The 21,035-nt window shown below is 44.8% G+C and overlaps 1 protein-coding gene across 1 annotated transcript; it reads left to right on the top strand.

Annotated features, from left to right (window-relative positions):
- The first annotated feature begins 18,128 nt into the window (after positions 1-18,128).
- LOC135886110 (olfactory receptor 10A7-like) lies at positions 18,129-19,070 on the top strand. The gene has a single exon (XM_065413986.1). It carries the CDS (start codon positions 18,225-18,227, stop codon positions 19,068-19,070), a length of 846 nt encoding a protein of 281 aa, XP_065270058.1. The 5' UTR covers positions 18,129-18,224.
- Positions 19,071-21,035: the final 1,965 nt, after the last annotated feature.

Raw genomic sequence — 21,035 nt, 5'->3', positions numbered from 1 at the left:
GGCCAGGATGGTGTTTTCTGGAAGATCACCGATGGATTCTAGTTTCCTCAGGAAGTCAGTAGTATCTCGAAGATAGCTAGGAGTGCTGGTAGCGTAGGGTCTGAGGAGAGAGTCCACATAACCAGACAAGCCTGATGTTAGGGTGCCAATGCCTGAGATGATGGGGCGTCCAGGATTTCCAGGTTTATGGATCTTGGGTAGCAAATAGAATGTCCCTGGTCGGGGTTCTAGGCATGTGTCTGTACAGATTTGTTCCTGTGCTTTGTCAGGGAGTTTTTTTAGCAGATGGTGTAGTTTCTTTAGGTAATCCTCAGTGGGATCAGAGGATAATGGCCTGTAGAATGTGGTGTTAGAGAGCTGTCTAGCAGCCTCTTGGTCATATTCCAATTTATTCATGATGACGACAGCACCTCCTTTGTCAGCCTTTTTGATAATGATGTCAGGGTTGTTTCTGAGGCTGTAGATGGCGTTGTGTTCAGCATGGCTGAGGTTAAGGGGCAAGTGATGTTGCTTATCCACAATTTCAGCCTTTGCACGTTGACGGAAGCAATCTATGTAGAAATCCAGTCTGTTGTTTCGACCGTCCGGAGGAGTCCACGCAGAATCCTTTTGTTTGTAGTGCTGGTAGGGGGGATTCTGTGGGTTAGTATGCTGTTCAGAGGTATGTTGGAAATATTCTTTGAGTCGGAGACGTCGAAAGTAGGATTCTAGGTCACCGCAGAACTGTATCATGTTCGTGGGTCTGGAGGGACAAAAGGAGAGGCCCCGAGATAGGACAGACTCTTCTGCTGGGCTAAGAGTATAGCTGGAAAGGTTAACAATATTGCTGGGTGGGTTAAGGGAACTACTGTTGTGGCTCCTTGTGGCATGTAGCAGTTTAGATAGTTTAGTGTCCTTTTTCCTTTGTAGAGAGGCAAAGTTTGTCTTGTAAATGGCTCTTGGGACTGAGAGGGACCAGACATCAATCCAGGTTCTCCCCATCTTTCTAAACAAGTCTCTCTTATTTCAAAATTGTAAGTAAAAGCCAGGCAAGGCGTCTTAGATTTACTTTGTTTTCTCAACTTGTAAATGTACCTTTTACCAGAGTGCTTATCTTGTTTGCTATACTTTGAACCTAAGACAGAGGGGATTCCTCTGAGCTCTTTAAGTTTGATTACCCTGTAAAGTTATTTTCCATACTGATTTTGCAGAGATGATTTTTACCTTTTGCTTTAATTAAAAGCCTTCTTTTTAAGAACCTGATTGATTTCTCCTTGTTTTAAGATCCAAAGGGGGTTTGGATCTGTATTCACCAGGAGTTGGTGAAAGGAAGGAGGGGGGAAGGGTCAATTTCTCCTTGTTTAAGATCCAAGCAGTTTGGATCTGTATTCACCAGGGAATTGGTGAAAGGTTTCTCAAGGCTTCCCAGGGAGGGAATTCTTAAGATGGTGGCAGCGGACCAGAGCTAAGCTGGTAGATAAGCTTAGCAGTTTTCATGCAGGCCCCTACATTTGTACCCTAAAGTTCAAAGTGGGGATACAGCCTTGACATCACTAAACTATCTAAACTGCTACATGCCACAAGGAGCCACAACAGTAGTTCCCTTAACCCACCCAGCAATATTGTTAACCTTTCCAGCTATACTCTTAGCCCAGCAGAAGAGTCTGTCCTATCTCGGGGCCTCTCCTTTTGTCCCTCCAGACCCACGAACATGATACAGTTCTGCGGTGACCTAGAATCCTACTTTCGACGTCTCCGACTCAAAGAATATTTCCAACATACCTCTGAACAGCATACTAACCCACAGAATCCCCCCTACCAGCACTACAAACAAAAGGATTCTGCGTGGACTCCTCCGGACGGTCGAAACAACAGACTGGATTTCTACATAGATTGCTTCCGTCAACGTGCAAAGGCTGAAATTGTGGATAAGCAACATCACTTGCCCCTTAACCTCAGCCATGCTGAACACAACGCCATCTACAGCCTCAGAAACAACCCTGACATCATTATCAAAAAGGCTGACAAAGGAGGTGCTGTCGTCATCATGAATAAATTGGAATATGACCAAGAGGCTGCTAGACAGCTCTCTAACACCACATTCTACAGGCCATTATCCTCTGATCCCACTGAGGATTACCTAAAGAAACTACACCATCTGCTAAAAAAACTCCCTGACAAAGCACAGGAACAAATCTGTACAGACACATGCCTAGAACCCCGACCAGGGACATTCTATTTGCTACCCAAGATCCATAAACCTGGAAATCCTGGACGCCCCATCATCTCAGGCATTGGCACCCTAACATCAGGCTTGTCTGGTTATGTGGACTCTCTCCTCAGACCCTACGCTACCAGCACTCCTAGCTATCTTCGAGATACTACTGACTTCCTGAGGAAACTAGAATCCATCGGTGATCTTCCAGAAAACACCATCCTGGCCACTATGGACGTAGAAGCCCTCTACACCAATATTCCACACACAGATGGACTACAAGCTATCAGGAACAGTATCCCCGATAATGTCACAGCTAACCTGGTGGCTGAACTCTGTGACTTTGTCCTCACCCACAACTATTTCACATTTGGGGACAATATATACCTTCAAGTCAGCGGCACTGCTATGGGTACCCGCATGGCCCCGCAGTATGCCAACATTTTTATGGCTGACTTAGAACAACGCTTCCTTAGCTCTCGTCCCCTAACGCCCCTACTCTACTTGCGCTACATTGATGACATCTTCATCATCTGGACCCATGGAAAAGAAGCCCTTGAGGAATTCCACCATGATTTCAATAATTTCCATCCCACCATCAACCTCAGCCTAGATCAATCCACACAAGCGGTCCATTTCCTGGACACTACTGTGCTAATAAGCGATGGTCACATAAATACCACCCTGTACCGGAAACCTACTGACCGCTACACTTACCTACATGCCTCCAGCTTCCATCCAGGACACACCACACGATCCATTGTCTACAGCCAAGCTCTAAGATATAACCGCATTTGCTCCAATCCCTCAGATAGAGACAAGCACCTACAAGATCTCTATCAAGCATTCTTAAAACTACAATACCCACCTGCTGAAGTGAAAAAACAGATTGACAGAGCCAGACGAGTACCCAGAAGTCACCTCCTACAAGACAGGGCCAACAAAGAAAATAACAGAACACCACTAGCTGTCACCTTCAGCCCCCAACTAAAACCTCTCCAGCGCATCATCAGAGATCTACAACCTATCCTGAAAGATGATCCTTTACTCTCACAGATCTTGGGAGACAGACCTGTCCTCGCTTACAGACAACCCCCCAACGTAAAGCAAATACTCACCAGCAACCACACATCACTGAACAAAAACACTGACCCAGGAACCTATCCTTGTAACAAAGCCCGATGCCAACTCTGTCCACATATCTATTCAAGTGACACCATCATAGGGCCTAATCACATCAGCCATACCATCGGTGGCTCGTTCACCTGCACATCTACCAATGTGATATATGCCATCATGTGCCAGCAATGCCCCTCTGCCATGTACATTGGCCAAACCGGACAGTCTCTACGCAAAAGAATGAATGGACACAAATCTGACATCAGGAATCATAATACTCAAAAACCAGTGGGAGAACACTTTAACCTGTCTGGCCATTCTTTGACAGACCTGCGGGTGGCTATCTTAAAACAGAAAAACTTCAAAAACCGACTCCAACGAGAGACTGCTGAGCTGGAATTGATATGCAAACTAGACACAATCAACTCAGGGCTAAATAGGGATTGGGAATGGCTGAGCCATTACAAACATTGAATCTATCTCCCCTTGTAAGTATTTTCACACTTGCTTCTTATCAAACTGTCTGTACTGAGCCATCTTGATTATCACTTCAAAAAGTTTTTTTTCTCTTACTTAATTGGCCTCTCAGAGTTGGTAAGACAACTCCCACCTGTTCATGCTCTCTGTATGTGTGTGTATATATATCTCCTCAATATATGGTTCACTCTATATGCATCCGAAGAAGTGGGTTGTAGCCCACGAAAGCTTATGCTCTAATAAATTTGTTAGTCTCTAAGGTGCCACAAGTACTCCTGTTATTTTAAAAATAACTTGTAGCTCAGAATCCCTGAGTAAGAGCAGAACCAGTGATTAGGTCCCAGTGGTCATGCAGGAGACATAAATATCTGTGGTTGTACACATTTACTCTTTGCTGCCAGAGATAAGGCTGCCCCTTCTGCCCAAGGTAGGCCTGAGAGATTGCCATTAAATAAGATCAATTAATAAATTCATTGATGTTAAGGCCAGAAGGGACCATTATGATCATCTAATAGGAATTTGCACCTAACACAGACAAGAGACTCTCAGCCAGTGTGTCCTGCTTTGGACCCATTCACTTGTTGGTGAACACAATCATTTAAACCAAATGCAAGGAAATGATCTGAATTGAATTAGGCTGGGATTTTTCAAAGGTGCCAAAGGGAGTTAGGTGCCTAACACCCTTTGAATTTCTATGGGATTTGGGGGATTAATTGCTGCTCAAACTGTCTAACAATGGGTGAAAGTGGGGAGAAGAGAGAGGATGATACCAAGATCTTCTTGTGTTTCCTTTACACTACATGTGGAAAGTTTGCGTTTGAACCGATTGGTAAGGTACAAGAGCAGAGATCGCTGGATCCCCAACTGGAGGTGGGCAGGAAATGGTATGCCCATCCTGTGACAATTTTGAGTTTAAAAACATTTCTTGTTCCAGATCAGGACCAAGCTGAAACCTTTCAAAGATTTATGACCAGCCCCCCATCTCCCGGGCTATAGAGTAAGCTTCTATTTCATCCTCTCTGGGCCAGTGTATATTTATTTATTTATACAAAGTGGAACAATTCCAACAGGAGAAACTGAGACACCCTCCCCCCCCCCCCCACACACAGGTGGTATGTGAGCTTCCCTGGTCTGAATCAGGCAGAACACAGACTTGAACCTGGTGCTCTCATCATCAAGCTACTGATATTCAGGAGCAGGTTGGTCGGTCTCTCTCTCTTTCCCCCCCCCCTCTGGTTTTAACCAGAAATTCTTTCCTGGACACAAGGAACCTTTTTCCATTAAAATTTTGGCAAAATTGGTATGTTCCCTTGAGAAATTTCGGTTACAATTCATTCACATTTTTCTGTTTTGTTGAAGGTTTCCTGACCCGTTTTATTCCCAATTTGTGGCTACATTGATATTTCATTTCCTCCAGGGTTGATATGATATAGATTCATTTACAGCAGCGGAATACATCCATGTATATACTTGTGCTGCGTACAGTAGAACTGGGGGCCTCTTGGCTTACACTGTGCATTGTAAAACTGGAATCTGGTGCAACAGCTGACAAGGTGAGTTCTCACGCTAAGAACTGCCTATCTCTAATCCACAGGTGTTTACAGCTACAGAGTGTTAGAGAGATTGTACCAGCTCATCTATGTGCATGCTATTTGAAGAAGAATTTAATAAGGTCATTATTGATAGCTGAGAAATTAAAGAGGAAAGAACATAGAAGGGAAAATCAACTCATGTGATATTTCTTTTTTTGCATTATGCCTGGGATTTTTAAAGGGTCCTAAGGGAATAAGACGCAATCAATGGGCAAATTTTTTAAAAGTGCCTAAGTGACTTGGGAACCTAAGTCCCATTTTAAAAAGTGACTTGGGAATTTAACACCAAATTTTCAAAGGTGTTTAGGTGCCTAAAGACTCAGTTAGGCACATAGTGGGATTTTCAGACATTTCTAAGCCGGTTAAGTACCTAACTTTCCCTTGATGTTCAATGGGAGTGGTCAGATTTCTGTTTGAGGTACCTTTGAAAATACCAATCCAAATGATGTAGCAATCAACCAGGTTTAATTCCAGGAAATGGGCAAAATAATTTCCTCTCCTTTTTGTGCTGGGAAAAGAAAATCAAGTGAATTTTAAATCGTGGTGTTGTCAGAGGAGCCAAAAGGATTTAGGCATGGAACTCCCATTCCCTTAACCTCTTTTGAAAACCCCATTTGAAATTACACTGGTCTACAATTTTTGAGAAGTCGTCTGCTTCAGAGATAAAATGTGCTATTTATTATGTATTTTGATGTGCTGAATTCAAATATGACAATTAAAACAACTGATTGGCTACTGTTTCTAAGATATTTAAGTTTTTACATTTTATGACTATGTATATTGTGTAGATAGTAGAGTTTTAATCATAAATTGTAAACCTAGGTCTTTTCGTGTGTTTATGGTTGCTTTACATGATAATATTTCACCTGTCCTGTTTATGTAACACTTTAAAAATCAGCAAATGGGTTATATAAATAAAATAGATTATGAAACAAAAGGCAAAAAACTATTCTGTACATAGTTTAGTCCTATTCAGTGTCTACTCGGCGCTTCTTGGCTTGTCTCTTGTATTCATTAAATGGAGCATCTCTTGTCACTGTCCAGCAATAGTCTGCAAGCATTGATGGGCTCCATTTGCCCTGATAGCGTTTCTCCATTGTTGCAATGTCCTGGTGAAATCGCTCGCCGTGCTCGTCGCTCACTGCTCCGCAGTTCAGTGGAAAAAAATCTAGATGAGAGTGCAAAAAATGTATCTTTAGTGACATGTTGCAACCAAGGCTTTTCTATGCCTTGAGGGGGTTTTCCACCAACAACCTGTAGTTGTCTGCCTTGTTGTTTCTGAGAAAATTTATTGCCACTAACTGGAAGGCTTTCCATGCCGTCTTTTCCTTGCCACGCAGTGCATGGTCAAATGCATCATCTCGAAGAAGTTCACGAATCTGAGGACCAACAAAGACACCTCCCTTTATCTTAGCTTCACTTAACCTTGGAAATTTTCCACGGAGGTACTTGAAAGCTGCTTGTGTTTTGTCAATGGCCTTGACAAAGTTCTTCATCAGACCCAGCTTGATGTGTAAGGGTGGTAACAAAATCTTCCTTGATTCAACAAGTGGTGGATGCTGAACACTTTTCCTCCCAGGCTCCAATGACTGTCGGAGTGGCCAATCTTTCTTGATGTACTGGGAATCTCTTGCACGACTATCCCATTCGCAGAGAAAACAGCAGTACTTTGTGTATCCAGTCTGCAGACCAAGCAAGAGAGCAACAACCTTCAAATCGCCACAAAGCTGCCACTGATGTTGGTCATAGTTTATGCACCTCAAAAGTTGTTTCATGTTGTCATAGGTTTTCTTCATATGGACTGCATGACCAACTGGAATTGATGGCAAAACATTGCCATTATGCAGTAAAACAGCTTTAAGACTCGTCTTCGATGAATCAATGAACAGTCTCCACTCATCTGGATCGTGAAGGACGTTGAGGGCTGCCATCACACCATCGATGTTGTTGCAGGCTACAAGATCACCTTCCATGAAGAAGAATGGGACAAGATCCTTTTGACGGTCACGGAACATGGAAACCCTAACATCACCTGCCAGGAGATTCCACTGCTGTAGTCTGGAGCCCAACAGTTCTGCCTTACTCTTGCGTAGTTCCAAATCCCTGACAAGGTCATTCAGTTCACCTTGTGTTATGAGGTGTGGTTCAGAGGAGGAGGATGGGAGAAAATGTGGGTCCTGTGGCATTGATGGTTCAGGACCAGAAGTTTCATCCTCTTCCTCTTCCTCGTCTGCCTCAAGTGAGAATGATTCTGGTGCATCAGGAACCGGCAGTCCTTCTCCGTGGGGTACTGGACGTATAGCTGATGGAATGTTTGGATAATGCACAGTCCACTTTTTCTTCTTTGACACACCTTTCCCAACTGGAGGCACCATGCAGAAGTAACAATAGCTGGTATGATCTGTTGGCTCTCTCCAAATCATTGGCACTGCAAAAGGCATAGATTTCCTTTTCCTGTTCAACCACTGGCGAAGATTTGTTGCACAAGTGTTGCAGCATATGTGTGGGGCCCACCTCTTGTCCTGATCTCCAATTTTGCAGCCAAAATAAAGGTGATAGGCTTTCTTAACCATAGTGGTTATACTGCGCTTTTGTGATGCAAAAGTCACTTCACCACAAACATAGCAGAAGTTATCTGCACTGTTCACACAAGTACGAGGTATCTCTGCTCACTTTGGCTAAACAGAAATGTGTCCCTTTGCAAAATCAAACACTGACAAATAAGAGAGCATGACACTGTATGATTTCTAGAGCTGACATAGGGCAATTTGTTCAGCAGAGTGATGTAAGCTTCGTTATGATTGCATCATCCATGACTTCTAGGAATAACATGATGCAATTCATATCATGTATGACACAATATCAGCTTCAGATTGCATCATTCATTGTTTTGCCTAAAAAGCAAGTACTGTCCAAACCCAGTCATAGATTTATTCATAAATCCAGTCAAAGATGTATTTTAGTCATTTCTGGTTTAAATTGAGATCCCTTCCCTTTATAACTCACTTATCCTCTGCCATTCCCAAGTCAAGGGTCGTATATACTGACCCAATAGGATATCTTGAAAACTAGAGCCAATCAACTATTTTAAGCACCATTTTCATTCTCAGTGACCAGAATTAGTAAAGTTTGACTACATTTATTTCAGAAGCATTTTGGCTGTAGAGCAGTGTTTATTTGCATGATTTCTGCATGTTCCCTACTTCATGGCATCTTCTGTGGCTGATCAGAAGTCCATCGGAGTAGGACATGAGCAAGGACTGCAGCATCAGGATTCTTTTATAAAGTAAGTAGTTCAGCATGTGAGTCCCCAGACATTTTTTTTTCTTAGGTGGAGCTGGTCAGAAAACTTAATTTTCATTCCATGGGAAATTTTGACATTTGCAAATTAGTTTCTTTTCTGAATTTGAAGGGAAAGCTGAATTATCAAATTCATTGGCACCAATGTTCTGAATGGGAAACGTCAAAATGCAAAAAGAAAGATTGAATTGAAATGATTTGACAAATTGAGATGCTGGGGTTTCTTTTATTTGAATTAAGAAGAGGAGTACTTGTGGCACCTTAGAGACTAACACATTTATTTGAGCATAAGCTTTCATGGGCTACAGCCCACTTCATCAGATGAATGCATCCGATGAAGTGAGCTGTAGCCCACGAAAGCTTATGTTCAAATAAATGTGTTAGTCTCTAAGGTGCCACAAGTACTCCTGTTCTTTTTGCGGATACAGACTAACACGGCTGCTACTCTGAAACCTTTATTAGAACTGACATTTCAGTGTTTCATTTTGAAATGTCAACTTGTCAAGGCTGTATTCCCACTTTGAACTTTAGGGTACAAATGTAGGGGCCTGCATGAAAACTTCTAAGCTTATTTACCAGCTTAGCTCTGGTCCGCTGCCACCATCTTAAGAATTCCCTCCCTGGGAAGCCTTGAGAAACCTTTCACCAATTCCCTGGTGAATACAGATCCAAACCCCCTTTGGATCTTAAAACAAGGAGAAATCAGTCAGGTTCTTAAAAAGAAGGCTTTTAATTAAAGCAAAAGGTAAAAATCATTTCTGCAAAATCAGTATGGAAAATAACTTTACAGGGTAATCAAACTTAAAGAGCTCAGAGGAATCCCCTCTGTCTTAGGTTCAAAGTATAGCAAACAAGATAAGCACTCTGGTAAAAGGTACATTTACAAGTTGAGAAAACAAAGTAAATTTAAGACGCCTTGCCTGGCTTTTACTTACAATTTTGAAATAAGAGAGACTTGTTTAGAAAGATGGGGAGAACCTGGATTGATGTCTGGTCCCTCTCAGTCCCAAGAGCGAACAACCCCTTAAACAAAGGACACACACAAAAGCCTTTCCCCCCCCAAGATTTGAAAGTATCTTGTCCCCTTATTGGTCCTTGGGGTCAGGTGTCAGCCAGGTTACCCGAGCTTCTTAACCCTTTACAGGTAAAAGGATTTGGAGTCTCTGGCTAGGAGGGATTCCATAGCACTGTACACAGGAGAGCTGTCACCCTTCCCTTTATAGTTATGACACGCCCCCCTAATCACAGATAGTGTTGGACGTCCGGTTCCACACTGGCTGTGATTTCTTCCTGGAGCTTTAGGAGAAAACAGAGTTAATAAAACACATGTACCTTTAGACATACTAATGATTATATAAAAACTAACAATATGTTTTATTTCACGAACAATTGTTAACCAGTTAACTCTGGGAAACTTTCCCGGGAGAGTGCATCAGCCACTTTGTTAGAAGCTCCCGAAATGTGTTGTATTTCAAAATCAAAATCTTGGAGAGCTAAACTTTACCGAAGAAGTTTTTTGTTATTTCCCTTGGCGGTATGAAGCCACTGTAGCGCAGCATGGTCTGTTTGTAGTTGGAAACGTCGTCCCCAAACATATGGGCGTAGCTTTTCCAGCGCGTACACAATGGCGTAGCATTCCTTTTCGCTGATTGACCAGTGGCTTTCCCTCTCAGACAGTTTCTTGCTGAGAAACACGACAGGATGGAATTCTTGATCCGGTCCTTCCTGCATTAAAACTGCTCCCACGCCTCACTCGGAAGCATCTGTGGTTACTAGGAACAGTTTGTCAAAGTCTGGGGCCCTTAGCACAGGGTCAGACATGAGTGTTGCCTTAAGCTGGTTAAAGGCCTTTTGACACTTCTCAGTCCACTGAACTGCATTTGGCTGTTTCTTTCTGGTTAGGTCTGTCAGCGGGGCGGCGATTTGGCTGTAGTGTGGTACAAATTGCCTATAATATCCGGCCAAGCCTAAGAAGGATTGGACCTGTTTCTTTCACTTTGGAACCGGCCACTTTTGGATAGCATCCACTTTGGCCTGTAGGGGATTTATAGTTCCTTGACCCACCTGGTGCCCCAGGTACGTCACTCTGTTTTGGCCTATTTGACACTTTTTAGCCTTAACAGTTAGTCCTGTCTTCCGGATGCGCTCGAAGACTTTTTTCAGGTGCTCCAGGTGTTCTGTCCATGAATCAGAAAAAATGGCCACATCATCGAGGTAGGCAACTGCAGATTCTCCCAATCCTGCTAGGAGACCATCTACAAGTCTTTGGAAGGTGGCGGGTGCATTTCGCAACCCGAAAGGGAGTACATTGAATTCATACACCCCTGCCTGGGTGACGAAGGCTGACCTTTCCTTAGCGGGTTTATCTAGTGGTACTTGCCAGTACCCTTTGGTTAAGTCTAAAGTAGAGATGAATTGGGCATGTCCCAATTTTTCCAATAGCTCATCTCTGCGTGGCATTGGATAGTTGTCAGGACGAGTTACAGCATTTAGCTTACGGTAGTCCACGCAAAAGCGTATTTCCCCATCTGGTTTGGGAACTAGAACCACTGGAGATGCCCATGCACTGGTAGAGGGGCGGATTATACCCATCTGTAGCATGTCCTGGATCTCCCTTTGTATAGCCGCTTGGGCATGAGGTGACTCCCGGTAGGGTGGGGTTCTAATTGGGTGAGCATTACCTGTGTCAATGGAGTGGTATGCCCGTTCGGTCCGTCCTGGAGTGGCTGAGAAAATCGGTGCAAAGCTTGTGTACAGCTCCTTTATCTGCTGTCGCTGCAGACGTCCCAGAGTCGTGGAGAGGTTCACCTCTTCCACGCCACCATTCCTTTTTCCTTCATAGTAGACACCTGCAGGCCACTCCGCGTCATCAGTTTCCTGGGCTGTAAACTGGCAAACGTTTAATTCTCTAGAATAAAAGGGCTTAAGAGAATTAACATGGTATACCTTAGGCTTTATGTTGGAGGTGGGGGAGGCTATGAGATAGTTAACAGCTCCTAGGCGCTCCTGGACCGTAAATGGTCCTTCCCACGACGCTTCCATTTTATGGGCCTGGAGCGCCTTTAAGACCATGACTTGGTCTCCTACTTTGAAGGACCGTTCTCTGGAATGTTTATCATACCAGGCCTTTTGCTCTTCCTGAGCATCCTTTAGGTTTTCTTTAGCAAGGGCTAAAGAGTGTCGGAGGGTGTTTTGTAGGTTGCTTACAAAGTCTAGAATGTTAGTTCCTGGAGAAGGCGTAAACCCCTCCCATTGCTGCTTCACCAACTGTAATGGCCCCTTAACCTCGCGGCCATACACAAGTTCAAATGGTGAAAACCCTAAACTGGGATGTGGTACAGCCCTGTAGGCAAAAAGCAACTGCTGCAACACTAGGTCCCAATCATTGGAGTGTTCATTTACGAATTTACGTATCATGGCCCCCAAAGTTCCATTAAACCTCTCCACCAGACCATTGGTTTGATGGTGATGAGGGGTGGCAACCAAGTGATTCACCCCATGAGCTTTCCACAGGTTTTTCATGTTCCCTGCCAGGAAATTAGTTCCCGAATCTGTAAGTATATCGGAGGGCCACCCTACCCTGGCAAAAATGTCTGCTAATGCCTGGCACACACTTTTAGCCTTGGTGTTGCTTAAGGGTACAGCTTCCGGCCATCGGGTAGCAAAATCCATGAAAGTCAGTACGTACTGCTTTCCTCTGGGTGTCTTCTTTGGGAAAGGACCCAGAATATCCACAGCTACTCGCTGAAATGGGACCTCAATTATGGGTAGTGGCTGGAGAGGGGCTTTAACCTGGTCTTGGGGCTTTCCCACTCGTTGGCACACCTCACAAGACCGGACATAATTAGCAACGTCCTTGCCCATTCCCTCCCAGTGGAAGGACTTCCCCAACCGGTCTTTGGTTCTGTTCACCCCAGAATGGCCACTGGGATGATCATGGGCTAAGCTCAAGAGTTTTACCTGATACTTAGTGGGAACTACCAGCTGTCTTTGAGGATGCCAGTCTTCCTGGTGCCCACCAGAAAGAGTCTCCTTGTATAAAAGTCCTTTTTCTACAACAAACCGGGATCGGTTAGAAGAGCTGAGAGGCGGTGGGGTGCTCCGTGCCGCTGCCCAAGCTTTTTGAAGGCTGTCATCTGCTTCCTGCTCGGCCTGGAACTGTTCCCTTGATGCTGGAGACATCAGTTCCTCCTTGGACTGTGGACTGGGGCTTGGTCCCTCTGGAAGCGATGTAGGGGCTGGGTTTTTTTCCATTGACTGTGAACCGCTGCCCGCTGGTGCACTATGTGGTATCTCAGGCTCTGGCTGAGCCTCTTGGGTAGGGTTATCTGCTGCTTCCGCCAGTTTAGGCTCGCTGGTGCCCTCTGGCATTGGAGTTGTAGACGGGGTTGCAAGCGCTGGACTCAGTGCTGGCAATGGTTCTGGTGCTGGTTGCGTTGCCAGTTCTGGTTTTGGGACTGGCTTTGGCTGGGTCTCTGGGATTGGATCCACTACGGCTGTTGCAGTCGTTGGCAGGGGATCCGGTTCCACCACCTGTGTTTGGGTCTCCGGTAACACAGACGGGGTCCTGGTGGACGGCTCAGGAACAGGGATGGGGGTGAAAGCTTGCTTAGCCTGGCTGCGGGTGACTATTCCCACCCTCTTGGCTAGCTTCACATGGTTAGCCAAGTCTTCCCCCAGTAGCATGGGAATGGGATAATTGTCATAGACTGCAAAAGTCCACATTCCTGACCAGCCCTTGTACTGGACATGCAACTTGGCTGTAGGCAAGGTTACAGACTGTGACACAAAGGGTTGAATTGTCACTGTAGCCTCAGGGTTGATGAGTTTGGGGTCCACTAGGGATTGGTGGATAGTTGACACTTGTGCCCCAGTGTCCCTCCAAGCGATAACCTTCTTTCCGCCCACTCTCAAGGTTTCCCTTCGCTCCGAGGGTATGAGAGAGGCATCTGGGTCTGGGGATCTTTGGTGTGATTGGGGTGTAATGAACTGTAATCGGTTGGGGTTTTTGGGGCAGTGAGCCTTTATATGTCCCAGTTCATTACATTTAAAACATCGCCCTGCTAAGGTATCACCGGGGCGATGTTGGTTGCTGGAGACTGGTGTGGTGGGGTGAGAAGGCGTCTGGGGTTTCCCTTGGGATGTGGGTGGGGTCTTGGGTTGTCCCCGGTGATAAGGTTTTGTTTCGGCTTGCCCCTTCTGATATTTGCTCCAACTGCTACTAGCTTTTTTCTTTTCTGTCACCTCCACCCATTTGGCTCCAATCTCCCCCACCTCGGTTACAGTTTTGGGCTTCCCATCTAGGATGTACCTTTCTATTTCCTCAGGAACACCCTCTAAAAACTGCTCCATTTTTACTAGGGAAAGCAGATCTTCCAAAGATTTAACATTTGCTCCTGATACCCAGGCATTACAATTTTTGTCAATGTGATAGGCATGCCGGGTAAATGACACATCTGGTTTCCACCTTAGGGCTCTGAACCGCCGACGGGCATGCTCGGGTGTTAGCCCCATTCTGAGTCTGGCCTTGTTTTTAAAAAGTTCATAACTGTTCATGTGTTCCTTAGGCATTTCAGCCGCCACTTCTGCTAAGGGTCCACTGAGCTGCGGCCTCAGCTCTACCATGTACTGTGTTTGAGGGATGTCGTATCCAAGGCAGGCACTTTCAAAATTTTCTAAGAAGGCCTCAGTATCATCGCCTGCCTTGTAGGTGGGGAATTTCCTGGGATGGGAAGTGGTACCTGGAGAGGAGTTGTTAGGATGGTCTGATGCACCCTGCCTAGTCCTTGCTGCTTCCAGTTCCATCTCTTTTTCTTTCAGCTCCATCTCTCTTTTATGGGCCTCCTGTTTGGCTTTTTCTTCTCTTTCATGGGCCTCCTGTTTGGCTTTTTCCAGCTCCATTTCTCTCTTGTGGGCCTCCTCTTTGGCTTTCTCTTCTCTGTCTCTCAGCTCCATCTCTCTCTTGTGGGCCCCCTCTTTGGCTTTCTCTTCTCTGTCTCTCAGCTCTATCTCTTTTTCTTTCAGCTCCATAGCTCTCTTGTGGGCCTCCTCTTTAGCTTTTTCTTCTTTGGTAGTTATTTTCCTGGTTTTCTTGTGCTGGGTCACACCCCTCTGCAGTTGACTGAAACTGGGATGTACTTAGCTCAGGCTCCTGCTGAGTGCTGCTGAGTTAACAGAGAGTTTCTAACTAGCTACTTCCGAGGATGTAAAAAAGAAAAAAAACACAATTCAGCTTGTAAATTATCTTTACCAGTTGTTTGCTCATTAATTGAACCCTTCTCTTAACAAAGGACCTTGTTAAAAAAACTTAACACCTCTGCCTTCAGGCAAGGAGAGATAAGATATGCATCTACCTTCAGCTCTGCTCTCCAAGTAGCTAGAAGGGAAAAAAAATCTCTTACTGGCTTTTGGGTTTAAAACGATCCCACGGCTGCCACCATGTCAAGGCTGTATTCCCACTTTGAACTTTAGGGTACAAATGTAGGGGCCTGCATGAAAACTTCTAAGCTTATTTACCAGCTTAGCTCTGGTCCGCTGCCACCATCTTAAGAATTCCCTCCCTGGGAAGCCTTGAGAAACCTTTCACCAATTCCCTGGTGAATACAGATCCAAACCCCCTTTGGATCTTAAAACAAGGAGAAATCAATCAGGTTCTTAAAAAGAAGGCTTTTAATTAAAGCAAAAGGTAAAAATCATTTCTGCAAAATCAGTATGGAAAATAACTTTACAGGGTAATCAAACTTAAAGAGCTCAGAGGAATCCCCTCTGTCTTAGGTTCAAAGTATAGCAAACAAGATAAGCACTCTGGTAAAAGGTACATTTACAAGTTGAGAAAACAAAGTAAATTTAAGACGCCTTGCCTGGCTTTTACTTACAATTTTGAAATAAGAGAGACTTGTTTAGAAAGATGGGGAGAACCTGGATTGATGTCTGGTCCCTCTCAGTCCCAAGAGCGAACAACCCCTTAAACAAAGGACACACACAAAAGCCTTTCCCCCCCCAAGATTTGAAAGTATCTTGTCCCCTTATTGGTCCTTGGGGTCAGGTGTCAGCCAGGTTACCCGAGCTTCTTAACCCTTTACAGGTAAAAGGATTTGGAGTCTCTGGCTAGGAGGGATTCCATAGCACTGTACACAGGAGAGCTGTCACCCTTCCCTTTATAGTTATGACACAACTTTTCTCCTGATCAGAAAAATCAAACAAGGTGTGGAAATCAACATCGCCCCATGGAAAATGTCCCTGTTGACTAAGCTACATTTCATGGTAGGAATTATTTTTATTCAAAAAATATCAATCCCTGTGATATTTCCTCATGAGGCACCTCACAACCACCCACCCTTAGAGTGAATAATCTTATCTGTGCCTGCCAGGGGTCAGTTCCCCAACACCACCTGCCTCTGGAAACACAATCACTAGCGTTCAGGCCTCCACAGGCCCTGCTGTCTCTTAACAATCAGCGCACTCCAACGTCTGTGTCCTCTGAGCGTTTCCCTGCAATGTCCACCCCCAGATCCGCTGGGCACTCTCAGAATTCCCTGATTCTCTGCTCTCAAAGGAACACTCCAGCTTACCAGTATACCAAAGAATACAGTTCCACTCAGCACATCAGCCCTTGGGTTTGTTTATAGAGAAATCAAGTCTAAGTTTGCTTAACAAAAGAACAGAGATTCAAATGACAGCCAGCAGAGAGTGTTAACCAAAGGGTTACATAGCAAACAAAATAATAACACTCAAATGAGAGCCTAAATTGAACTACCCCGTGTCATAACTATAAAGGGAAGGGTAACAGCCCTCCTGTGTACAATACTATAAACCCTCCTGGCCAGAGACACCAAAATCCTTTTACCTGTAAAGGGTTAAGAAGCTCAGGTAACCTGGCTGATACCTGACCCAAAGGACCAATAAGGGGACAAGATACATTCAAATCTTGGTGGGGGGAAGGCTTTTGTTTGTGCTCTTTGTTTTGGGGGTTGTTCGCTCTTGGGACTAAGAGGGACCAGACATCAATCCATGCTCTCCAAATATTTCTGAACAAGTCTCTCATATTTCAAACTTGTAAGTAAACAGCCAGGCAAGGCGTGTTAGTTTTATCTTTGTTTTCTAAACTTGTAAATGTTCCTTTTGCTGACAGGATTTTACTTCTGTTTGCTGTAACTTTGAACTTAAGGCTAGAGGGGGTTCCTCTGGGCTCTTTAAATTGGATTACCCTGTAAAGTTATTTTCCATCCTGATTTTACAGAGATGATTTTTACCTTTCTTTCTTTAATTAAAAGCCTTCTTTTTAAGAACCTGATTGATTTTTCCTTATTCTAAGATCCAAGGGGATTGATCTGGACTCACCAGGAATTGGTGGGGGGAAAGGGAAGGAGGGGGGGATGATTAATTCCTCCTTGTTTTAAGATCCAAGGGGTTTTGGATCAGTGTTCACCAGCGAATTGGTGGAGGAGTCTCTCAAGGCTACCCAGGGAAGGGAGTTAGCACATTGGGAGTGGTGGCAAGAAAAGCAGATCTAATCTGGTAGAGAAGCTTAGAGGCTTTTCATGCAGGTCCCTACATCTGTACCCTAAAGTTCAGAGTGGGGAAGGAACCTTGACACCCCGCTATTGCCGTGTCATATAGAGCTAAAGCTCACCCCAAATCCTTGCAGCGTGGCGCTGGTCTTCCATTCATGAGACAAGCGACTCTGTCCTTTTGCTGACCTGGAAAGATGCACAGTTTGTCTCTGTCCCTACAGTTACAGTCAAAAAATCCATTGTCTGCACTTGCAAACAGGGTACTTGTGTTTGCCTTTCTAGAATCACCACTGGAGGCTTTGCAATCAGTTGATTAGCATTTGGCTCAGACTGTAAATAGGTGACCTTTGTGCACCATGCAATACCCAGTTTATGTGCAGACAGACAGATAAATTAACATCCCTTACCAGGAAGAAACCTTTTGGAGATCGGTCCCAAGTGTCAGACCTTAAGAGGGTAATTGTCAGTATATATCCAGAACTCCTCACATTTTCCATACATATATTTCACAGTGATTATGATGACCAATGTGTCACAGACTTTCAATACATTCCTTATATGGTGCCTTTGGTGAACTAGTATGTAGACACCAGACCAGGGGATCTCTGTAACCAGACCCCTGTGTCCTTTGCCAGTTGGCACCAACCGGACCTTTACTCTTAGGTCTGTGCATCCCATCCACCCAGTTCAGGGCTGAGCAAAGTCTTCCTCATTGGCTGGCCAGTGCTAGTTTCGTTTCCGCTAAATGGAAATATTAGACATGGTTCTAACCAACACCACAAGTTCAAAACCCTCTGGAACTGAGAAAAGAAGTTTTGCAGATAGGTCTGCCCTTGATAGTGGGCGAATTCAAAATCTGTGAACTTTATATTTCAATTATTTGCAAAATTTTCTCTCTTTCCTTCAGAGATGGAAGATGCTGAAGAACTGATATGGGAAAATCACACTGTGGTGACTGAATTTATACTCCAGGGATTTTCAGATCTCCAGGAGCTACCAGCCATCCTGCTGTTTGTTGTAGTGTTAGTTATGTACATAGTAACTATGATGGGAAACAGCCTCATCATTATGCTCATATTGGCTTACCCTCCTCTTTACACCCCCATGTATTTTTTCCTCAGGAACCTGTCCTTCCTGGAGATCTGCTACACCTCAGTCACCATTCCCAAGATGCTGGTGAATTTGCTGGTGGAGCTGAGAACCATCTCCTACTTGGGATGCATTGCACAGATGTGCTTCTTTTCCCTTCTAGGAACCGCTGAGTGCTTGCTCCTGGCCGCCATGGCGTATGACCGGTTCGTGGCCATATGCCACCCCTTGTGTTACGTGCTCGCGATGAACAGGAGGGTGTGTGGGTGGCTGGTGGCTGGCTCGTGGCTGGGTGGGGTCGTTGTGGCACTGATACAGACTGCTCTGATAGCCAAGGTGCCATTCTGTGGGTCTAATGCCATCGATCACTTCTTCTGCGACATCGTGCCCCTGATACAGCTGGCTTGTGGCGATACCTCTGTGAATTGGAGCGAGCTCCTCGCGGAGGCCACCTTCGTGGTGATGGTACCCTTTGGGATGATCCTAGTCTCCTACTTCTGCATCATCTCCACCATCCTGAGGATGCCCTCGGCTGAGGGTAGGGGCAAAGCCTTCTCCACCTGCTCCTCACACCTCATGGGGGTTTCCTTGTTCTATGGGACATGCTGCATGATGTATTTAAGCCCCACCTCCAGCAACTCACTTGGAACTGACAAACTGCTCTCCCTGCTGTATACAATGGTTACGCCAATGCTAAATCCCATTATTTACAGCCTGAGAAACAAAGAAGTGAAAGGGGCCCTGAGGAACTTCCTGGGCAGAAAAAAATTTGCACCTCAACTATGAAAAAAAAAATCCATGTTTGTTTCTGGTAATGAGGGAACATTGTTGTTGCTTATTGTGGACTCATGCTCATAACCTGCAGTGCCTAAATTAAACAATTTATTATAACCCTGTGCCCATTCTCTCTTTGCATTCACACACAAATGAGATAGGTGCTCTTGACATGAGAGAGAAAGGAGTAGGATAGATAGAGAGTATATGGGGCCACTGTCGGAGGACAGGATACTGGGCTAGATGGACCTTTGGTCTGACCCAGTATGGTCATTCTTATGTTCTTTTGATAGCTAGATAAGATGGATGGTATTGCCGAGCAACCTTAACTCTGCGTTAACAAAGTTTTTGGATGGCAAATTTCCCTAGTTTTTTGAGGATCTAGTGGCAGTGAGGGGACGGGGGGAAATAATTGGATTGCAACTATGAGGGTGAACAAAGAGGTTTCTTGGAAAAAAATTCACAGTCAGCTACCAACTCTGCCCCTCTTACTGCCCCTCCTAACCCGTAGCGGGTTAGGATGGTCCATCGGGATGGGAGGAAAGAAGATGGTAAGCTATGGGCTGTGAGGAGCACATCTGCCAGCTGGAGTTAACAAGGGGGAAGGGAGGGGAAACCCCAGACCCCATACTCCACTTCAGGGTCTCATGTGGATGGGAGGGGCTCTCCCCACCCCTCTTCAGCATGGGAGGATCTCAGAGGTGTGAAGTGGCCCATTCGTCTCAATGGGATGTTCTCAGCTGATGCACACAGTGGCTTTGGGAGATGTGAAGTGACTTATTCATCTCAACAGGTGGTCTCCATTTCAAAGTCTGCCACAGCCCATGTGATGGAATACCAGTTTTCAAGACCACTGTGCTGTTAAAATATGTGTCTGGTTTAGAACAACATGAGTATTAAGATCAGCTCACTGGATGGGGGGGTTGTATCTGATCAACCCCTTGACCAAATGACTCAAAATTTGTATCAGAACGTATACCCCTACCCCTGTTGTGGCATAGCACTCTCCCAGATAATCTCACTATGCCTGCGGATTTTAGAGCTGTTGGAACATTAAAAAGATGCTCATATTGTAGATGGCTGCATATTGGGAACCTCTGGATCAAATGACTCCAAATTTTCTTCCACAAACTCTACCCCAGCACCGGTTCCAGCCTACCAACTTTGAAGAAAAAATTCCTCATGCATAGAATCATAGACTGGAAGGGACCTCGAGAGGTCATCTGGTCCAGTCTCCTGCACTCATGGCAGGATTAAGTATTATCTAGACCATTACTGACAGATGTCTGTCCAACCTGTTCTTAAAAACCTCCAATGATGCAGATTCCACAACCTCCCTAGGCAATTTATTCCAGTGCTTAACCACCCTGATAGTTAGGAAATTTTTCCTAATGTCCAGCCTAAACCGTCCTTGCTGCAATTTAAGACCATTGCCTCTTGTCCTATCTTCAGAGGTTAACAAGAACAATTTTTCTCTCTCCGCTTTGTAACAAGCTTTTATGTACTTGAAAACTGTTATCATGTCCCCTCTAATGCTTCTCTTCTCCACACTAAACAAACCCAATTTTTTCAATCTTTCCTCAGAGGTCATGTATTCTAGACCTGCATGTGGCTTTCAGAGCAATTTGAATACTAAAAATAACTATTTCCTTAATAAGTGTGGAGGTATGATGAATCTCCTGGACCAAATGACCCCAACTGGAGTTAGTAACTCTACCCCTGGCCCACATGTAGCACGGGTAGGGTGGGGAGGTGGCGCTACCCCAGTTGCTGATGGAATGCGACCTAGTGTTCATATTAACTAGGAAATATTAAAGAGAAATCCACCTGATAGACACAGCACCATGTGATTAGGTGAGCTGAAAATAGAAACAGGTCTGTGGCTATCCACTGCTGAAAGAATATAGAGCTTGAGACAGGTGGGGACAAAGATAGGAACTTATGAAACAATATAAGGGCCCATGGTCAAATTTTACA

The sequence above is a fragment of the Emys orbicularis genome, chromosome 12 (genome assembly GCF_028017835.1).
Source record: "Emys orbicularis isolate rEmyOrb1 chromosome 12, rEmyOrb1.hap1, whole genome shotgun sequence".
In the NCBI taxonomy this organism is placed as follows: Eukaryota; Metazoa; Chordata; order Testudines; family Emydidae; genus Emys; species Emys orbicularis.
The sequence above is the reverse complement of the archived record's forward strand: the minus strand, read 5'-3'. Positions and strand labels throughout refer to the sequence as shown.

Excerpts from the sequence above, each read along its gene's own strand:
- LOC135886110 (XM_065413986.1), top strand. The coding sequence starts at position 18,225 with ATGTACATAGTAACTATGATGGGAAACAGCCTCATCATTATGCTCATA.